This window comes from Aquarana catesbeiana, linkage group LG12, assembly GCF_042186555.1.
Source record: "Aquarana catesbeiana isolate 2022-GZ linkage group LG12, ASM4218655v1, whole genome shotgun sequence".
Lineage (NCBI taxonomy): Eukaryota > Metazoa > Chordata > Amphibia > Anura > Ranidae > Aquarana > Aquarana catesbeiana.
Window position 1 is genome coordinate 187,183,102 of NC_133335.1, and position 22,021 is coordinate 187,205,122.

Sequence of the window (22,021 nt, forward strand, 5' to 3'; positions counted from 1 at the left end):
AGTAGTCTACAAGAATTACAAAAACTGTAAAAGATATCAAACTTAAAAGATATAGCCAGATAGCTGAATATTTTGTTAAAGTTAAAGTTTGTTTGGTGTCTGTAGGTGAAAGTATGAAGGAGCTGAAACTTTTGGGAGCGGAAGAAGATTTTAAGGATCTAAAGCATGCTCCCATTGACTTCAATGTTAAAAAAAGTGTTAAAACGCTTAATATTTTAAAAAGTATAAATAGTAGAAAAAAAGTTGAAAAAGTCCCATCATCAGCTGAAAGAGACGAACATTTTAATAGTTGAATGGTTTTAATAGCTGAAAGTATGCAGAAGTTACGCAGAGCCAAAGAACATACGGAATAAAATTAAAAATAAATAAAATCGAATAACAATAGTGGGACTGCTAAAGCATTCCCACTAAACTAGAAAATGCATTTCCTGGGAAAAATGCGTGGGAATGCTTAATAGTTGAATTACTAAAACGGCTCCCATCAAAACTGCCCCATTATATTGCCACCATCAAAACTGCCCCATCATATTGCCACCATCAAAACTGCCCCCGTCATATTGCCATCAAAACTGCCCCATCAGAATTGCCACCATCAAATCTGCCCCATCAGAATTGCCCCATCAAAACTGCCCCATCATATTGCCACCATCAAAACTGCCCCATCATAATTGCCCCATCAAAACTGCCCCATCATATTCCTCTATTATAAATCAGTACATGGTGTGTCTGTCCCCTCCCCCGGGCTCTGTAATCAGAGATTATATGCTCCAGCCACCTTCCCCCTGTGTATAACAGAAGCTTTGGTAACCATGGCAACAAAAGCAACACAGTACACTCTATTTAATGGCTAAAATTTCTTGAAATGACCACTAAACAAACAGGTTTTTCACAAAAACTGTAAAAGATATCAAACTGAAAAGATATAGCCAGATAGCTGAATATTTTGTGAACATTTTAAGGTTAGTTTGGCATCTGTAGGTGAAGATATGAAGGAGCTGACACTTTTGGGAGGGGAAGAAGATTTTGAGGATCTGAAGCATGCTCCCATTGAGTTCAATGTTAAAAAAAGTGTTAAAAAGCTTAATATTTTAAAAAGTATAAATAGTAGAAAAAAAGTTGGAAAAGTCCCATCATCAACTGGAAGACGAACATTTTAATAGTTGAATGGTTTTAATAGCTGAAAGTATGCAGAAGTTACGCAGAGCCAAAAAAAAGTACGGAATAATAAATAAATACCGTATTTATCGGCGTATAACACGCACCGGCGTATAACACGCACCCCAATTTAGGAGGGAATTTTAAGGAAAAAAAACTTTTAGGAGGGAAGTTGAAGGGAAAAAAACTTACATTTAAATGCCCATCATTGCAGCCTTCTCAGTGCAGCCTTGTCAGTGCAGCCATGTCAGTGCAGCCATGTCAGTGCAGCCATGTCAGTGCAGCCTTCCCCAGTGCAGCCTTCCCCAGTGCAGCCTTCCCCAGTGCAGCCTCCCCCAGTGCAGCCTCCCCCAGTGCAGCCTTGCCCAGTGCAGCCTTCGATCCCCTGTCTTCAAAATCGCCGACCGCGATTTGAAAATGGCGCCGCCGGCGCCGAAATACACAGAGCCGGTCCTCGGCTCTTTCCGGCGGGTCTCGTTCACTTTCGGTTTCACTCGTAGTCCCGAGCGGAGCTATCCGAACCTAGCCGAGTAGGTTCAGATAGCTCCGCTCGGGACTACGAGTGGAGCCGAAAATGAACGAGAGCCGCCGGAAAGAGCCGAGGACCGGCTCTGTGTATTTCGGCGCTGGCGGCGCCATTTTCAAATCGCAGTTGGCAATTTTTGAGTTGTGCAGCTCAGGGGATCGGCGTATAACACGCACCTGCGACTTTCCCCTGATTTTAAGGGGAAAAAAGTGCGTGTTATACGCCGATAAATACGGTAAATAAAATTAAAAACTAGAAAATGCCTTTACTGGGGAAAATGCGTGGGAATGCTGAATTGCTAAAACGGCCCCCAGCAAAACTGCCCCATCATATTGCCATCAGAATTGCCCCATCAAAATTGTCCCCATCAAAACTGCCCCATCATATTGCCACCATCAAAACTGCCCCATCATATTGCCACCTTTAAAACTGCTCCATTAAAATTGTCCCCATCAAAACTGCCCCATCAAATTGCCACCATCAAAACTGCCCCATCAAAACTGCCCCATCATATTGCCACCATCAAAACTGTCCCCATCAAAACTGCCCCATCATATTGCCACCATCAAAACTGCCCCCATCATATTGCCATCAAAACTGCCCATCAAAACTGCCCCATCAAAACTGCCCTATCATATTGCCACCATCAGAATTGCCCCATCATATTGCCACCATCAGAATTGCCCCATCATATTACCACCATCAGAATTGCCCCATCAGAATTGCCCCATCAAAACTGCCCCATCATATTGCCACTATCAAAACTGCCCCCATCAAAACTGCCCCCATGATATTGCCACCATCAAAACTGCCCCCATCATATTGCCATCAAAACTGCCCCATCAAAACTGCTCTATCATATTGCCCCCATCAAACCTGCCACCATCAAAACTGCTCCATCAAAACTGGCCCATCATTTTGCCACCATCAAAACTGCCCTATCAGAATTGCCCCATCATATTCCTATATTATAAATCAGTAGATGGTGTGTCTATCCCCTCCCCCAGGCTCTGTAATCAGAGCTGAGATGCTCCAGCTGCCTCCCCCACCGCCCATCACTGTGTGTAACAGAAGCTTTGGTAACCATGGCAACAAAAGCAGCACAGTACACTCTTTAATAGCTAAAATTTCCTGAAATGACCACTAAACAAACAGCTACTTCAAAAAAACTGTAAAAGATATCAAACTGAAAAGATATAGCCAGATAGCTGAATATTTTGTGAACATTTTAAAGTTTGTTTGGTGTCTGTAGGTGAAAGTATGAAGGAGCTGAAACTTTTGGGAGCAGAAGATTTTAAGGATTTGAAGCATGCTCTCATTGACAACAAATCACATTGTCTGGGGAACTGGTTGACGAAACGTACGTCGGGAGGAGTTGACATGCTGATGTCACCACATACCAGAGTCTCTATTGGACGGGTGTTTTCTGTTTAGCCGGCCGGCTTTCCTTGCTGATTGTTTTAAAATCCTCTGTAAGTGCAATATTTATTTTATCATTAATAAATAATCTTGATGGTATAATGCTATGGCGAGCCTTTCTTTCTGGGTTTTATGTGACGGTATGTCGGAGGTCTCTGGCCCGAGAGAGTTAGCTGATCATTTATATCATCTGATGAACGCTGATTTTCCCTGAGACAACTGCTCTGTCCCTAAGACCAGCTTGGCACTCAGAGTTACCTGCCTGCCTTGGGATAAAGGCCCTGACCGGGTTTAAGGTCACAAGCTTACTTTGCTTGCTGTTTGGTAAGCCTTAATTTCTTATGGTGGTCACTTCTTGGATGCGGTGGTGGATTTGTCACGGAATTACTTTCATCATATTAGAACTTTATACTTTTTGCACCTTTTTGAATAATTCTTTGATTATTCTGTATTTAATACTTATTTATCAATCAATTTTTTGATCTTTCAATTAATCTATACCCCCTTGGGTAAGGTTCACGTTTTAGATATTGTTAACTATTAATTGAGTGATTCATTTATTAATATTGATGCTCACCAATTATCATTATTATTATTATTTTTTCACAATTTTATCAATCTTAGCACTGCTATTGTCTTTTTTCTTTATATAAAATACTGTGTGTCCCAGTTTTGCTCCATAGTGGTGTGTGGCCAACCTATTCAAATGAACATGCTGCATTATTGCAGAGCAGGTTAGTGTACAAGATAATGGGAGTCCACACAGCTGAGCATATAGATCTGAACGGATCTTCAATGTTCAGTTTTCACTGGATTGTCTGAAAAAAAATACATAATTGTGACCTTATGTGCCAGTGGTCATGAAGGCAGGGCTTTACTTCTTTGTGTCAGAGCCTCAAGAAAGGGGAAGAGTGAGCACTCATAAGGGACATCATCAAATCCCACCCCAGAGCCAGAGCCAGAGGTACCAGTGCCTTAAAGAGTAACTCCACTTTTGTTGAGAAAAAAATAATCTGGGTGATCAATGTACAGTGTAGGGATTTTAACAAACTTTGTTGCAGATTCCTACGGTTTGTTATTCTGAAGAAATAGCTGTTTGTCTATGTCCATGTGGGTGAGTTTGTATGGGAGGAGTTTCATAATCAACTGCTGCACCTGCAGGGTTCTAATGAGGAAGATGCTGTGTCTGCACCCCTTTAGACTTATTTCCCTTTGGGAGTATCTCACCACAAATTCAATTTTTGTTGCAGGGGATGCGCAAAATCTGCTCTATAAAAATCTGATTTGTGCATAATTCTGGGAAAATCAGCGAGCCAATCACACAAGAAAAAAAATGGCATATCTGGGGGGCATTCTGTATATCATCTGTGTACAGAACGCCTCCAGGTAGCCATATTGCATCGCATTTTACAGAAAATTACAGTGCTGCAGATTGAAAAGGAAAGGTCATGTTTAATAACATTTAATTACAATACGACTTGTGTCACAATTTTTCCCACAAAAGCAGAGTTACCCTTTAAATCTCACACTGCAAATATGACGCTGTAGGCACACTCACATACCAGTAAGTGCATCACTATTTTTCATAAAAAAGATACATTTTTCTGGGTACTGTATAAGCACAGCCAATTGTTGCAGACATAGTAAATCTTTATTTTTTTGAGTTCCAAGCCAATTAACAATAAAATATGTCAAGATGATACAGAGAAGAATTTTAAACATTATACTGCATATATATTGTTTATTAGACTTTTATGTTGAAGTGTTCTTCATAATTAAATTTCTTTTTAAAAATCAATATGTATTTGTTGAAAACATAGCAGTATGTCAATGAGAAGATATGACTCCAATAAACATCTGGTTACATAAGAAGTGATATGTCTCATAAACATATTGCCCTAACAAAATACCAATCTCAGCATGTTAGTACATAGGACAATCCGAAAATATAAGGGCCCAAACAAGGGCTTAATACCAGAGCTTTCATAGGGGTTAGCAAGCCGAGAAAAATGTATGGAAGGATCTGGGAAGGGGTCAGGGAGGAAGGTAAGGGGAATGAGGGAGTAGGAAAGAGGAGGATGGAGGAGAAAAAGAAAGAGAAAAAAAACAGAGCTAGAGAAGACCTTCATTCCTCATGGGGGAGGAGGGAGAAAGACAGTTAAAATCTTTCAAAACATCCCTAGTGAAGCATTGATAAAATCTGCTTTGAAAAATATGATTTACTCAAAGTGTTCTTCATAATTTTAAACAGTACTTTCCTCCTATGAAATCACAGCTAACAAAAAAATGTTCTATTGATTTGTTTTACTAGGGTGTGAAGAACAATAAATGCCAATGAATTCTCATTTTGGATACAGTGAGGAAGGATTATAACCCCTGTCAGATTTTTTCCCACCTGTTTCCCATTGGGGAGACTTTCCATTGCTTCGTGTCTCATAGCCACAAAGTGAGAGGATAGCCCTCCCAAGCGATGGAAATCTCTGGAAGTCACCAGGGTCACCAGAAGTAGTGTCCCCATTAAAAGATTTCCCCCTATTTCTGTTCTGGTGATCAATCAAAATGTGGGATTTTATTTTGCTTTCATTCTTGGTGATTATGGTCACCAGGACAAGATGAGAGGGTGAATCTCCCTAATTGGGAAACAGACACCTGACAGGTGTTCTAATCCCTTTGAAAGTGTTTGCCTTTTCTTTATACTTTATGCACTAAAATAGTAATATTAAAATAGAAGTCCACCCTAAAACTAAAATCCCTGTATCTATAGACATCCACGATCTAACACTAACCTATCTAACCCTGTAAAGAAAAAAATTAGTATATATACATTTTTTGAAGCCGATCCGACCCGAACTCCAGCAGCGGAAGCTCTGCAGAGGACACAGCAGACAACGGCTGCGAAATGAATGGGGAGTGACGTCACCCATATGCCCTGTACACACGACCGGTTTTCCCGTTTTACGAATTTCCAATGGAATTCCACTCAAGCTGTCTTGCATACACACGGTCACACCAAATTCCAGAACGTGGTGACATACAACACATACGACGGGACTAAAAAAATGGAAGTTCAATAGCCAGTAGCCAATAGCTTCCGTCTAATACTTGCTTCAGAGCATGCGTCCTTTTTGGTACGTCGGAACAGCATACAGATGAGCTGTTTTCCCAATAGGAATTGATACCTTTGTAAAAATGTAGAACATGTTCTCTTTCTAGGTCCGTCAGAATTTTCGACGTAAAAAGTCAGATGGGGCATACACATGATCGGAATATACGATGAAAAGCTCCCGTCTGACTTTTTCTGTCGGACATTCCGCTCGTGTGTACACGACAATAGAGTTAATATGGGGCTTCCTTTGTTGGATGTGTTGGATGTGTCCTCTGCACCCGCCTCCATAGCGAAGCCGCAGCTGACAGCTCAGCATGAGATCAGGTCGGAGCAGCTTCAAAAAAGGTATGTATACTGATTTCTTCTTTACTGGGTTAGTGAGTTTAGTGTTAGATCATGGATGTCTATAAATGCAGGGATTTTAGTTTTAGAGTAGACTTCTACTTTAATTGGCAGTTTCCTGACTTGGTACATGAGAGGAATAGGATTAAACTTTTAAACTGAGTAGAATGATAAAATACCAGAAGTAATGACAGGAAAACTCTTCACCCGAGATCAGTCACAACTCCGAGTATTATGAAAGCAAGATGATTTATTTTAGATGTACCGGTACAAATGGGTGATCCTTACATGCCGAGGAGAAAAGCAGAAGTCACACACGCAGCAGGATGCGTGACCTTTTTATAAGATCAACAGACAGAATCTTATTGGCTAAAAGTTCACTGGTGGCTCATGATGCATAACAGCTTTATTTGCCAATCGCAGTGTACTTTTACAGTTTATTCCCTTATATAGCAAAGCTTGAGGTTTTCTGGCCTTAGGCAGTTAGCAATCACTTTATTACTATTATAGGCGTTAGTTGAGACAAAAGACAAAAAAAAACATGTCCTTAGAAGCCATTATAAAATCAGTTTCCATTTTAGATGCAATAGTCACACAATAAACATTAAAACTTTTCTAACAAGTAACATTCTTGAGGTTGTCATATGGTATATTTTGTAATTTAAGCCAGGAATTTAAGATTCTTTTACCACAATGATCAGGAAACCCTCGAAAGTGACAGTTTTTTTGCCATCAACCACAATGTTTAATTGTTTGGAGCCTGTCATGTAAGGCTTAAATTCAATGGTCACAGTTGTCTTCTCTTTGGGCTTCAGTGAAATTCTGCATCATAAGACAAAAATGCATTTAATTTGGCTTTGTGTGACACATAATATGTTTTTAAAAATACCCTACATTTCAAGGAGTTTCACTTCCACTATCTTTGAGATCAAGCCAGCAGTGGTGAAATGCGTCAAGGTTGGTTTTTGGGCGTAGACATGATTATATGCAGTATTTTGTGGCAATCATGAAATACACGTATCAAGAGTTCAGTTTTGGAGTGGGGCTTATATTTTTTATATTTGTGACAGTCAAACTAGTTCAGATTTGCTTCTAATGGAGAGATGTGTGTGCTTTTGTTTAGCTGCATCCTCTTCTTTTCAGAGCAGAATTATCATCCCAGTCTCAGGCTAATGTTCCAATGGTGATTCTGCTGCTGGCCACACGTCACCAAGGTGCAACGACCATTTCCCACAATGGCATTGCACTAAAAAATTTCACTTGCTATGAACTTGCTTATTCTTCCTTGGTGAGGTGACAACACATCACCCATGTCACAGAAGAACCCTCATTATTGATATAGGTATGGTGGGCCAAGCCTGATCATACTATTGTAGTTCAATGTAGTAGAGATACGGAACACCAATTCAAGATAATGAAGAGGCAAGCATCCAGATTTGAATCCATCTATCAGTAATACTAGCACAAATAAGTAAAATTAGGGAGCACTTTAATCCTAAAACATTTTGACTACTTTTGTTGTATATCCTTATACCTAAAAAGGGGTACATTTTAACCTCTAAAACATGTAGTATGTCTTTAACCCTGAAGAAGGGGTGCATTTGTACCTCTGAAACATGTAGTATGTCTTTAGCCCTGAAAAAGGGGGTGCATTTTTTTAATGCCAAAACATGTAGTATGTCTTTAGCCCTGAAAAAGGGGATGCATTTTTACCCCTGAAGCATGTAGCATGTTTTCAGTCCTGTAGAAGAGGGTGCATTTCTACCCCTTATTTATGTTGTATGTCTTTATCCCTGAAAATGGGGGTGCACTTTTACCCCTGAAACATGTAGTATGACTTTAGCCCTGAGGGAGGGGGTGTATCTTTTTCCTTCAAAACATGATATCTTCTTATCTGATGTCATTATCAATAAATGGATTCAACCCTGGAAGCTTGCCTCCTCATTTGCTCTGTTTGGTGCTCTGCACCTCCAGTATATTGAAGGATTCCCCCAGGTAGGTCTTTTGTGAGTCTATTGTGAGTGGCCTTTATCTGACCTCTTATTTGGAATCCATAGACATGAAAAGCACTTTGCGATCGTATCCAGAGCCATCATAAATACCCACAGAAAATTCTGCTATAAGAACACTCCTGAAAATGCCATTACTTTTATGAACAAAAGACCAAAACACCAAGGGGTTGATTTACTAAAGGCAAATAGATTGTGCACTTTGCAAGTGCACAGTCTATTTGCCTTTAGTAAATCTACCCCAAGTGTTATTACAACTTGCACAATGCACATGAGTGTTTCAACTGCAAATGTACTTCACATGCCTCTCCTATGTCAAAGAACCAAATTGTGTAACCTAATATGCACATTTTTCCTGCCTTAATACTAGTGGAGTTGGAAAAAACACAATTTTTCCTAATTTTATTAGGAGGGAGGAGCATTCATGGGCCCAAAGGTAAGGTGAGTGCATGGGCACACCTGGGCATTGCCCAGGGGCCCCAGGTGCAAGGAGTCTTAATGATAATCTTGCATTATATCATACTTTCCAACTGTCCCGGATCTGCCGGGACAGTCAGGCTTTTACCTGTACTGTGCCCACCTGATCCCAGTATTGTGCCCTTTGTATTATGCCCCTCTGCCTCCCTCCATACTGTGCCCTCTGTGTTGATTAGTCTTTGATTTATGGCATGTTTTCTTATTGTTTAAAATTCATTTTATTGAAAGGACTAATATGTTTCATTCTATCAACTATTTATACTTAAATTCTTGAGAGTAGGTGTGTAAAATTGGAGCAGATTAGTTGGGGCCCCAGGTCATTAATTTGCCCAGGGGCCCATTAAGACAGCCCTGGGTGAGAGTCTTATTTCGAGGCCCCTCTAGAGGGTACTACCTGACCCAAAATTCTCACTTTGCCTTGCCGTATGAAAACTCATGTACAGTAGATGTCATCCATAATGGATCACTGTAGGTACATCATTCTACTTACTTCTTTTCAATCTGATCTTTAATGAGCCCACTGCCTTCTGCAAAAATTGCACAGTCTGTTAGATTCTCATTAAGGGGGTTGGTGAATGTGACTTCAGCAGTTAATGGATTATTTACAACAGCATCTCCGAGAACCTGAGAAAAAAATAAACAAAAAAAATATGGTTACTGGCCATTGTTTGGCCGATTTTCTCCCAATAAACCAATAAAAACATGAAAGACCTTCATAATAATTTTTTACACAGGTGAAACTAAATGTGAACAATTAAAGTTGACGTTTTTTTTTCCCTAATCCCTATCCCTATTCATATTGTGCTAGTATGCATCCCATACTAACACATTATGTGACACTTGCCTTAAAATGAAGCTGTTCCAGCGCCACAATGTCAGCGCTGCAGGGGCTCCCATCTTCACCCATCTTGCTTCTGGGTTTGTGGGCTCCAACTCTGTGACTGGCATGCATGCCGGAGCCACCGGTCACAGCACAGGGTTCTGAAGGAACGGCACGGGTAGCCATTCCTTCAGAGCACATGTGCCTCTGATTTCACTGGCTGCAGGTAATGTAAATATCTCCTAAACGGTGCATGTTTAAGAGATATTTACACTACCTATAGGTAAAATTCTTCCTCTTTAACCACTAGATGACCAGCCGCCTCAGTTATACTGTGGCAGGTTGACTCGCCTGGGCAAATCGCCGTAGGTATACATCGGCCGCTTTAAGATGTAGCCGATGCGCGTGCCCGGCGGCCGTGATGTTCGCCGGGCACCCACGATTGCTTCTGAGAGACACAGAACGGAGATCTGTCAATGTAAACAGACAGGTCTCCGTTCTGTCAGGGGTGAGGAGACACATCTGCTGTTCATACTAAGTATGAACAGTGATATGTCTCCTCCTTCAGGCAGTTCCATCCCCTCACAGTTAGAATCACTCCCTAGGACACACATTTAACCCCTTGATCGCCCCCTAGTGTTAACCCCTTCCCTGCCAGTGACATTTATACAGTAATCAGTGGCGATTTTTAGCTCTGATCGCTGTATAAATGTCAATGGTCCCAAAAATGTGTCAAAAGTGTCTGATCTGTCCGCCGCAATGTCACAGTCCCAATAAAAATCGCAGATCGCCGCTATTACTAGTAAAAAAAATAATAATAATAAAAATGTCATAAATATAGCTTCTATTTTGTAGATGCTATAACTTTTGCGCAAACCAATCAATATACGCTTATTCGCAATTTTTTTTTTACCAAAAATATGTAGAAGAATACATATCAACCTAAACTGAGGAAGAAATTTGTTATTTTATTTTTTTGGGGGGGATATTTATTATAGCAAATAGTAAAACAATATTGCTCTTTTTTCAAAATTGCTCTTTTTTTGTTTATAGCACAAAAATTAAAACCGCAGAGGTGATCAAATACCACCAAAAGAAAGCTCCATTTATGGGAAAAAAAGGACGTCAATTTTGTTTGGCTACAACGTCGCACGACCGCGCAATTGTCAGTTCAGTGCCGTATCCCAAAAGATGGTCTGGTCATTAAGGGGCAAATCCTTTCCGGGGCTGAAGTGGTTAAAGCTTGGCTCACAGTTGCAGTGTGATCCTGCAATGTAAAATTGCTGTTTGGCCAGGAAAAAAAAAAGTAAATAAAAACCAGGCATCAGAAGACAGTAGTAGCGCCTCCTGAAGGCCTATTAGCCATTGCTCTCGTTTCAGAGGGCAGTTTGGATCAACGCAAATAAAACAGAAGCCTAGGGGAGAAGAGGAGAGCGCTGGCGGCCAGGGGAGCAGAGGGTCAGGTAAATAAAACAGATTTTAATTACCCAATAGAGCCAAGCAAGCATTTAACCCCTGCAGTGTGGGGACAGCCCCACTGCAAACAAGCATTTTACTTTCCACAGTGATGAGCTTTAGGCTGGGTTCACACCGCAGCACAGAGCGGTTCACAGCGGGGGTCTGGTGCATCCCCGTTCAGTTTCAGGTCCGATTTTAGAATTTTTTAATTTGAATTCGGACCTGAAATGGACCAGAAGACGGACAGGACTCCTGTGCAATTTGCACCGGAGCCGTCCCCGAGATGTGTGAACGGGCTCGATAGAGAGCCGGTCACAATCTCCTGACATGCGAATTGGATGCAGGTTTCCGCGCATCCAATTCTCATCAGTGTGAACCCAGCCTTAAAGTCTAATGCTGGCTATACATATAACAATACATGATCAATCATAAATATGTTCATTTCAAATGGTTTAGCCCTTCAAAAATATTCAGTCACTTCAATAATTAAAAGGTTTAATTCAGATGAATTTGTTTGAAGTGGCATCAGGCAGTGAGTGCAATAGAGAGGTGCAAGGATGGAAAGGGAGCTGAGTTTGCCAGAGCACAGAACTAACTGGTCTCCTCTGAACTCTATACACATGAAGACGCCATTGATTTCAGTTCACTTCTTGTGTGTGTAGCCCAGTGGAGGCCCGTCTATTAGGAGCGCAGTGGCGCTGCCCCCCTAATTCATGCACCTGGTCCCTAATCTACATGCAGGGCACCGGACGCATGGATTCTAATGGGTTTATTTTTTATTTTTTTGGAGCACATGATTAGAGTCAGAGGCTCTAATTGCCTTAAAAAAAGGGTGGCCCACCCAGTTGTGTGACAATAGCAAATTAATATTCACTATTGTCTTCCTGATTCTCCTCTCGGCCAATCAGGAAGTGGGTGAGACCGAGAGAAGCGATCGTATTGGCTGCCATGCCGAGGAAAGAGGATGGAAGCCTGAGACACAGGAAGGAGCCGAAGCTGCCCGCGACCTTGCTTGCTGCCCCCCCCCCAAAAAATATACAGCACCAGCCGCCACTGTAGCCTCTCCTGCCTTTCACTCCCATTACAAACAACCTGTCCAGTGTAAGAGGTCAGCCATGACATGGAAGGAGGAAGGAGACTGAACTTCCAGCTGAGTTTGCTGCCCCCCCCCCCCCCAAAAGGTGCCAAATGTGGCAGCAAAGGGGAGGAGGAGGCAGACAAGCAGAGCTTCCCCTTTTGGGTGGCGCTCCACTTTAAATGCATTTGCTCTGCTGTGTTGGAGAAAAGGTGCAGATGCACTTTTCTATCAACTCTGAATGAATGGCTGCCTTAACGTGTTACATTTCAGCAAACAACATTATGCATGTTAATGCAACACACCAGAGCAGCAGAGCAGGCACAGCAGAGCACTTAAGGATTTTCACCTTATATATCAATAAGGGGTTATATGTTTGAGTGCTTAAGCAATGTTTTTATTTACCTTAATGTTGAGTGATGGGTTCTTTAATGTAATAACTTGGGATACAAGCAGTTCTTCTTTCTCATCCCACTTACACAGAGCTGTCACCTCTACCACCTTATCATCCAGGAGACTTTGTATATATTTGCTGTAAGGGATTTTGAATGGAATTTCTTTTTCTGAAATAGCAAATGTATCAGTACAATCATATAGTTTATGCACTTTTCTACATTATGTTTTGTGGATGCTGAGGCTTCATATAAAAGGGGACTGTGTATATTTTGTTTTTTTTGTATTCTAGATTGACTTTTCTAGAAGTGGGCAGGGTAAAAAGTAACTATATTTATTATTATATAATTATTAGTTAATAGATCCGTATTTAAAGTGGTCTGTAGGTAGGTAATGAAGAATATTTCTGACATACTACTCTCCTTTGGATGACACAGGATCTCTGAATCAGGGACGGGTGGATATTTGATAGGTCCACTCCATTCATACATCCTGTGTCATTCATAACAAACAAAAAAATACTAAAAATTTTGAAAAAATGTAAAAAAAAAATTGTTTTTTTATTTTTTTTTTTGCAAACAGGTCATTTTTTTCCTTTGCTGATGTGCGCTAATGAGGCTGCACTGATGGGCACTGATAGGCTGCACTAATTGGCACTGATGAGGCGGCACTGATGAGGCAGCACTGATAGGTGGCACTGATAGGCACTGATAGGCACTGATAGGTGGCACTGATAGGCAGCACTGATGGGTGCTGATAGGCAGCACTGATAGGTGACACTGATGAGGAGGCACTGATTGGCAACACTTATGGGCACTGATAGGTGGCACTGATGAGCACTGATTGGCAGCACTGGTGGGCACTGATTGGCAGCACTGAGGGAACTAATTGGCAGCACTGGTGGGCATTGGTGGAACTGCACTGATAATCAGGACACTGATAATCAGTGCCCTGATTATCAGTGCTGATGTCCCTTTAACATAAGCTGGTTATCGGCTTTCTTCTTCTCTCCTCTCGCTGTCATGCCCCATACACACGGTCGGGCTTTGTTCGGACATTCCGACAACAAAATCCTAGGATTTTTTCCGATGGATGTTGGCTCAAACTTGTTTTGCGTAAACACGGTCGCACAAAGTTGTCGGAATTTCCGATCGCCAAGAACGTGGTGACGTACACCACGTACGACGAGACTAGAAAAGGCCGGTTCAGAACCAAGCGTGGCACCCTTTGGGCTCCTTTTGCTAATCTCGTGTTAGTAAAAGTTTGGTGAGAGACGATTCACGCTTTTTCAGACTCGTGGCTTTCAGATCGTTTTCTGCCGTTCAGTTTGTGCTTGTGGGTTTGTATCTGCTCTTCAGTGCGTGCAGTCAGTTCGTATCAGAGTTTTCTGTGCGATCTTGCCCGCTCGTTGCTGTTTTTCAGGTCGCTCTTCACAGGCCTTGCTGTTCTTCAGTGCGTTCTGTTACTTCGTTCTGAGCAGCCGACCGTTTTCTAGCCATGTTTCGTATGCGTACTCCTCGTAGAGTTCGTGCTGTGCGGGAGCTTGGTGTTGGGGTCCTGACCTTGACACAAGTCCAGTCCATGAACAGGGTGGGGAGGAGTTCATAGACCAAGAATTGGTTGCTTCAGCGTGACCAGTTCTCTCATATGCCTTTGCTCCGTGAGATCCGTGAGAATAATCCTGATGATTTCAGGAACTTTCTCAGGATGACGGACCCCGTGTTTCACCGTCTGTTGGCTTCGCTGACCCCCTATATTAGCAGGCAGGATACCTGCATGAGGCAAGCCATCACTCCGGAGCAGAGGTTGGTCGCTACCTTGCGGTATTTGGCCACAGGGAGAAGTCTGCAGGACTTGAAGTTCTCGACAGGCATCTCCCCCCAGGCTCTGGGGATCATTATCCCAGAGACCTGTTCTGCCATCATCCAGGTCCTGCAGAAGGAGTATATGAAGGTAAGATTTTTATCCTTTTATATCACATTTTATTGTATTGAATGTTTGATAATATATTGTATTTCTTCCCTCATTCCCTAATTACCATGATTGTAATATGCTGTGAATGTCCCCTTTGTTCTCATGCATGCTGGATTTTTAGGTAATTATTATTTTATGTCCTTCATACATATTTGCCCTTCACTAACCTCCCCAGCATGGTCTTTCCTGGCCTATATTCACCTCATGTAGTCACTTAATGTATTTTATCAGCTCCATAGTAGTGCTTTACCCCAAACACCCCCTAAAATGTTTGGAATGTTATTTTTGATTTAAATTCAGGCAGAGTGCCAGAGGCTTTTTTTGTGGTGTCCCCAATTTTTTTTTAACCTTCCCCCCCAACTGCTAAGTCAGCTGATCCCAATTCTCTATCCTCAATCATCTATCTGCTGACTTTGCCAAACCCATACACACTATACCCATCTCTTTACTGGTCAGATTTATGGATGAATTCCCCAAAGCATGTAGTGCAAGGGCCTGCCTGTATACTTTTCAATGGTACTGTTTAAAGTTTTTGTATCGTATTATTATCTTGAGAGGTAATAGCAGAATGTTCAAATGTCCTCAAATGTGTACAGTGTGTATTTATATCTTTGTATTATGACACTTCTTACCTGTCCAGTGGTCTGCCAATAGTGTAACTAAGGAGGGGCTGTTCCAAGTAATACCCTGTATTTAGGCATTCATCTCTCAATGAAGTGAAGAGGGTTACCTGTCCAAGAGTTCCCCCCCCCCCCTATAATGTTAGAAATGGCCCATGAGAGGGGGGGAGGGGGAATATGATAGGTGTACCTTATACTTTGTTGTTGTTAAATTCCCCTTAGTAAATGCTATCTGGAGGTTGCCCCATAATGTTTGTGTCTAATCTGCTTGCCATGTTTCTGTGAAAAAATAGTAATGTTTATTTTTTTTTCCTCAACAGTTTCCTTCAACGCCACAGGAATGGCAGACTGTGGCCTCCCACTTTGCCCAGCGGTGGGACTTTCCTAACTGCGGAGGGGCAATTGATGGGAAACACGTCCACATCGTCCCACCACCCAACTCGGGGTCGTACTATTATAATTACAAGGGGTTTAATAGTATAGTGATGTTGGCGGTGGTGTTGGCTAATTACGAGTTCTTGTATGTGGACGTGGGGAAGAATGGCCGGATGTCCGATGGTGGAGTGATCGCCCAGACGGAGTTCTACAGGCGTCTCCAGAATGGCAGCTTGGACTTGCCACCTCCAGAGGACAATGTTGAAGGTCTCCCATTTGTGTTTGTTGCTGATGAAGCATTTGCGCTGGGGGACCACCTGATGCGGCCATTCCCGATGAGGACCCTCACCCCGGAACAGAGGGTTTTTAATTACCGGCTGGCCAGAGCCCGAAGAGTGGTGGAGAACACATTTGGAATCCTGGCCAGCCGGTTCCGATTATTTCTGACACCCATCCATATGGCGGAGTATAAACTGAACCATATAATACTTGCCTGCTGTGTTCTCCATAATTTTTTAAGAAAACATTCAGCCAACTATGCTGGCTCAGTTGGGCCTGAGGCCGGAATCCCTAATCCATCAACACTGACGGCGCTTGAAAGTGGCCGTCCTGGCTTGCCCTCCCTGAATGCCCGTGATGTCCGGTTACGCTACCTGGAGTTCTTTATGGGTAGGGGGGCTATCAATATGCCAGACAATCTGTGACACCTTTTTCAAATAAAAAACAACCAAAAGAAATTCTTTGTGGACATTTACTGCTTGTGTTTGTTTTAGCTGACCCTGACAGAAATGTGTTGAGTGCAGAAAATGTCGTGATTGGGTAACCTTATAAAAAACAGTGTTGGCTGGTACTTCCTAAATGCAAAAACACATTTCACTACAAGTGCACTTGCAACTGCACTGAACCTGCACTTGTAGTGCAAAGAGGATTTGCCCTTAGGAAATAACCCCCATTTTTGCATAAAACAGCAATTACATCACCCCAAAAGTGTTGTAGTGTTGAGACAATAATCCACACATTCTTGAGTAAGGCACTTTTTTATACCTGCACAATCACATGTGCATTTCCCCAAGGTTTTTAAAACAAACCAACATGTTTGTTGTATAACAATGTTTGCAGTAGCATTATCAAAAATCGAAATATCCATTTCAAATAAAACAGGCCTGTGTAAAACCAACAAGAAAGCCAAAAAACTTGAACTTACAAAGTTCACATATGGTAAAACCTGAAGGCTATATCAGACATGAGTATTTATGAACTGTGTTTGATATAGCGTTCAGATGGGGGGAAATCACCCCTGGAAAAGCCAAATTTGGAAGATGCACACCAATTTACGAATGTCAACATGTGCTATCTGCCATCAGGGGGGAACAAGGGACGTGTTTTGGGGGAGCAAGCCCTTCCTCAACGCTACTTTATAATTGAGGAAGGGGTTGCACCCCCAAAACGCGTCCATTGATCTCCCGTGATGGCAGATAGCACATGTTGGCACACTGTGTGCATCCTCCAAATTTGGCTTTTCTAAACATTGAAAAAATTTTGGTACGATAAAACAGGTGATTTTGTGGGGTTTAAATTCGCCCCAAAACATCAATGATGTTATTATTTTTTTTAATAACATCACTGATTTGTTGCTGGATGTTTTGCAATTGGAGATTACACCCCATGATCTCCCCGATCAGTATCTGGGCACTTTCAGATGTAAAGCGTTCTGGATCACGATCACCTAAAAAGAGATAAAGAACAAAAAAAAAGGTCTCAAAAATCTGCCACCATCCATCTCTTTTACCTGAGCCTGTGGTGCCAATCTCCACCACGTCTTCTTCTTCCTCCTGCTCTTCTTGTGTTGGTATTTCCCCTTCTTCCAGAGGGGGGGGGGTCTTTTCTCCCCTATGTAAAACAAAAATGGTATAATTAGCACACAGATATTTGATGGCAGAACTAGAAATAGGAAACATTGCTCGGAAGTGGGGTACAATTGTCTATTTTAGCAGAGTTCCAAGATGTATATTTTTTATTGCCCTTTGTCAAGCTGCAACACTTTACCTGTTTGGTACAAGCTTCACAGATGTAGCCCCCCCTATAGTATACACTGGAGCACCTGTGTGCCCCCCCTAATAAAAATGGTGTTCTTGTGTCCCACACTAGTGCTCCAGTGTCCAGATGTGAAAACAGCTGCTCAGTGTCCTCTCCTTACACAGAATCTAGTTTGCATTTCATTCTAGTAACAAACCCATCTACACAAACAAATATTTGGCATCCAAGTAGGCCCCCAAAAATGTGTGAAAATGCATATGGCCTAAACAATGGTGTTCTAGAGGCCGAAAGAAAAATGTTTGATACGAACGAATAATGTGCCCATGAACATTAAAGTTGACCTTTTTAAACGTTACAACTAATAAAAGCATATGGAGCAGAACGAACGTAATAAAGACAGAAAGAATAGGAACACAGCACAACTACTTACTTTTTTGCAGCACTCTCCGGATCTTTCGGTACTGCTCTGGCTCTCTCAACTTCAGGTCCGACCACCGCTTCCTGAGCTGATCTTTAGACCTTCGTACCCCGAAATTCCGCTCTAGACTCCTGACCACTTTCGCCATGATCTTGGCCTTTCGGATGTTCGGGTTGGGGTAAGGCCCATATTTTCCGTCATAGTCGGACTTCCTCATGATGTCGACCATCTCCAACATCTCCCCAAACGACATATTTGTGGCCTTAAAACGTCTCCTTCTGGATCGGGACGAGCCTGGATCCGCCCTTTCCTCCTCCTCCTCCTCGTTGCTACAATTAGCCCGCACCTGCTGTATGTCCGCCATCATGCTCTTCCCCCACTGCGCCGAACGAAAAGGGGCGGGGAATACACTAGAAAGAACGTCAGGGGCGGGCGGAGTTACACGCATGCGCAGTGTGTATAAAGCGTAACACGCGTGCGTATTACATTTGATCTGTGAGCGGAGGAAGGAGCATTGGACGCGCCGATCGTAAGAACGAAGGTAAGAGACAAACTTGTGCCTATACTGCTTCTAGATTGAGGCCTATATTGTAACAAGATTAGGAGAGTTTTGTGTGACATTAGGCTTTGTCTTGTGTTGTGTCTTGCAGTGAACATGGATATCTTAATGAAAGATAATGACTTCATTTCAGTATTCATAGAGATGCTAAGGGAGCTGCCCTGTCTGTGGGAGATTAAACACCCCCATTACAAGAACCAAGCAAAGAGGAAGGCAGCACTGGAGCAATTGTGTGAAATTGTGAAGCAAGTGATCCCCACGGCAGACATCACTTATTTAAAGATTTTCATTGGTGGCCTGAGGAGCACATATCTGAGGGAGCGCAATAAAGTCCTTGATTCGCAGAGATCCGGAGCAGCAGGTGACATCTATGTCCCCAGGATGTTGTACTACGACAGGCTGCACTTTCTGGCAGGCCAGACTGAACCCAGGCCATCCCTCTCCAGTCTTCCTTCCACGCTTCCTTCCCCCCCAGCTAAGGCTTCTGACGCCCAACCTGGGCCTTCCAGGCCACATGTGGAGGAGCCCAGATTGAGCCAGGTATAGCATTCCTCTAAATATTTCTGCTTGTCCAATCAATGATGTGAACTATATGTTAGTTGGGAGTACTAATTAAGGATTGTGATTGATGATGCAAAACATTACAACTATGTCCCTTTTTCATACACAGGGAAGTCTCAGCCAGGAGGTGGCCGGGCCGAGCCGGCTGGCTGATATCAAGGTCCCTCCACCCCCCCTGAAAACAGAAAGTGGCAGTAGGACGAGTGCCCTAGAGGAGGCGGCTATCAGAATCTTTTGGAGGGCTACAGAGGTCCTGGGAGCACCACACACCAGGCAGGAGAACATTGCTGCATTCATAGCCTATAAAATGCAGAGGATGGAGGAGGGCCAAAAAGCCATGTGTGAGGCCCTCATATCGGAGGCTCTGGAGAAAGGTATGAGGGGCCAAATTACACCTCACACACAGCTTTGGGATGGTCCTCCTCCTCCTCCTGCAGGTCCTACTCCTCCTCCAGGTCCTACTCCTCCTCCTGCCACATCTCCAACTGCACAGCCGGATATGAAGCATGAAAGAAAGACCAGACAGTGAGGATCCTGGATCCAGTCTGTTGGGCAAAAAAATGCAGCCTCTTGTGGTACCACAGCCTGCGGACACACATGTCATCTGCTGCTATCCAAGTCTCTGTGAATCCCGGACCAGACTGCCCTCCCTTACATATGGACTCCTCAGGCCACCAATTTTGATGTTGAAGAATTGATGTCTGCCGTGGGGGTCCCAGGCTTCGCTAATTTCTCTTGTTGATCCAGTGTTGCCTTCCTCTTTGTTTGGTTCTGATCCCTTAATAAAGGATTTTTGTTTTGAATTATACTCTCCTATGTGTTTTACTTCAAAAAGGACAGTTTGTTTGTGAGGATTCAGGTACATTTCAAATATACAATGTGAAATGAACAAGGGACACCAACAACAAACAATCTCCTTGAGATTAAATAATAAAAGATATCAATGGTGTTGGGGTAACTTGACACACAAAACACACCCAAAAATATTCTGGAGTAAAAATAAAAATAACATTGAACAAAGATCAGCCTTGGAAAAAATCCAAACATTAAAGAAAAAAAAAGGCTTAAAATCCAAAATAAAAAAAAATTAAAAAATATCAAACTGTCAGATGTGACAACTAATAACAATATATTCAGGGAATCCCACTAAAAAAACACAAATAAAAGTTTGTGAGAAGTGTGTGTGAATACGAGCAGCAAAACTACTTAATTCTTGTCACATTATAAAGAAGAAGAGAGTGCGCTGTATTAAACCATTTTTAACATTGCAGCGTGACGAAAGTGCTGTATCCATTGCGAACGCTAAGTTTACCAGAACGAGCTGTCCCGTGTTGGAATTTCTTCTGAGCATGCGTGGCACTTTGTGCGTCGGAACAGGCCACACACGGTCGGAATTGACGCGATCGGATTTTGTTGTCGGAAAATTTTATCTCCTGCTGTCCAACTTTGTGTGTCGGAAAATCCGATGGAAAATGTCCGATGGCGCCCACACACAGTCGGAATTTCCGAAAACACGCTCCGATCGGACATTGTCCATCGGAAAATCCGACCGTGTGTACGGGGCATCAGAGTGAGAAAAGAAAAGCCAATAACTAGCTTGTGCTTACATCCTGTGATCAGCTGTGATTGGCTGACAGCAGATCACATTGTAAAGGGCAGCTATGATTGACCCTTTACCTTGATCTGCGATCAGCTAAATCCGAAGGACTCGTGCAGGCAGCGTGATCACAGGAGGACATCCATGGATGCCCTACCGGCATTGGCTGACAGCAGATCACATTGTAAAGGGCAGCAATGATTGGCCCTTTACCTTGATCTGCGATCAGCTAAATCCGAAGCACTTGTGCAGGCAGCGTGATCACAGGAGGACATCCATGGATGCCCTACCGGCAAACTAAGCCTGTACTGTAGCTGTCTTTTGGCTATAGAACAGGCAGGAAGTAGTTAAAGGAGTTGTAAAGGCAGAAGGTTTTTTTATCCTAATGCATTATATGCATTAAGATAAAAAACCTTCTGTGTGCAGCAGCCTCCCCAGCAACCCCCTAATTACTTACCTAACCCCATCCCTCTCCAGCGAGGTCCAGTAATGTCTAAGCCATAGGGGACACTCCTCCTGATTGACTGAGACACAGAAGTGGCGCCATTGGCTCCCGCGGCTGTCAATCAAAGTCAGTCAGCCAATCAGGGGAGAGAGGGGGCAGGGCTGGGTCGGGGCTCTGTGTCTGAATGGACACGGAGCTGTGACTCGGCTCCAGTACACCCATAGGAAGCTGCTGACGGTGGGGGCACTCGATAGAAGGGAGGGGCCAGGAGCACAGAAGAGGGACCCAAAAAGAGAAGGATCTGGCTTGTCCTGTGAAAAACCAACTGCACAAAGGAGGTAAGTGTAACATGTTTGTTATTTTTATTTTTTTTAAATGAGCCTTTACAATCACTTTAAAGAGGAAGTAAACCCGGTGGGTTTTACTTCCTCTTTATTTCCCTTCAAAGGTAAAGCATAATGGGCTACTATGCATCACATAGTAGCCCATTATGTGTCACTTACCTGAAACCGAAGCCTGTGATGTCTCCGCTGTCCCCGCTAGCAGGGAGCGTCCATCTTTGCCCCTCTTCCTTCTAGGACCGCAAACTCCTGCTCTGTGACTGTCCGGAGTCGCGTGACGTCACACCCACGCATGCGTGCGGGAACCGCCAGTC

General features: G+C 42.9%; 1 protein-coding gene across 1 annotated transcript in view; it reads right to left on the reverse strand.

Moving 5' to 3' along the window:
• Window positions 1-4,729: 4,729 nt before the first annotated feature.
• LOC141113284 (protein-glutamine gamma-glutamyltransferase 6-like) overlaps window positions 4,730-22,021 on the reverse strand; it is a 139,577-nt gene continuing 122,285 nt past the window's right edge. The window contains exons 11-13 of the mRNA XM_073606316.1: window positions 12,793-12,950; window positions 9,525-9,658; window positions 4,730-7,370 (exon numbers count right to left, since the gene is read on the reverse strand). Coding sequence (XP_073462417.1) covers window positions 7,223-7,370; window positions 9,525-9,658; window positions 12,793-12,950 — 440 coding nt within the window. The 3' untranslated portion in view covers window positions 4,730-7,222. The remainder of the gene's footprint in view (window positions 7,371-9,524; window positions 9,659-12,792; window positions 12,951-22,021) is intronic.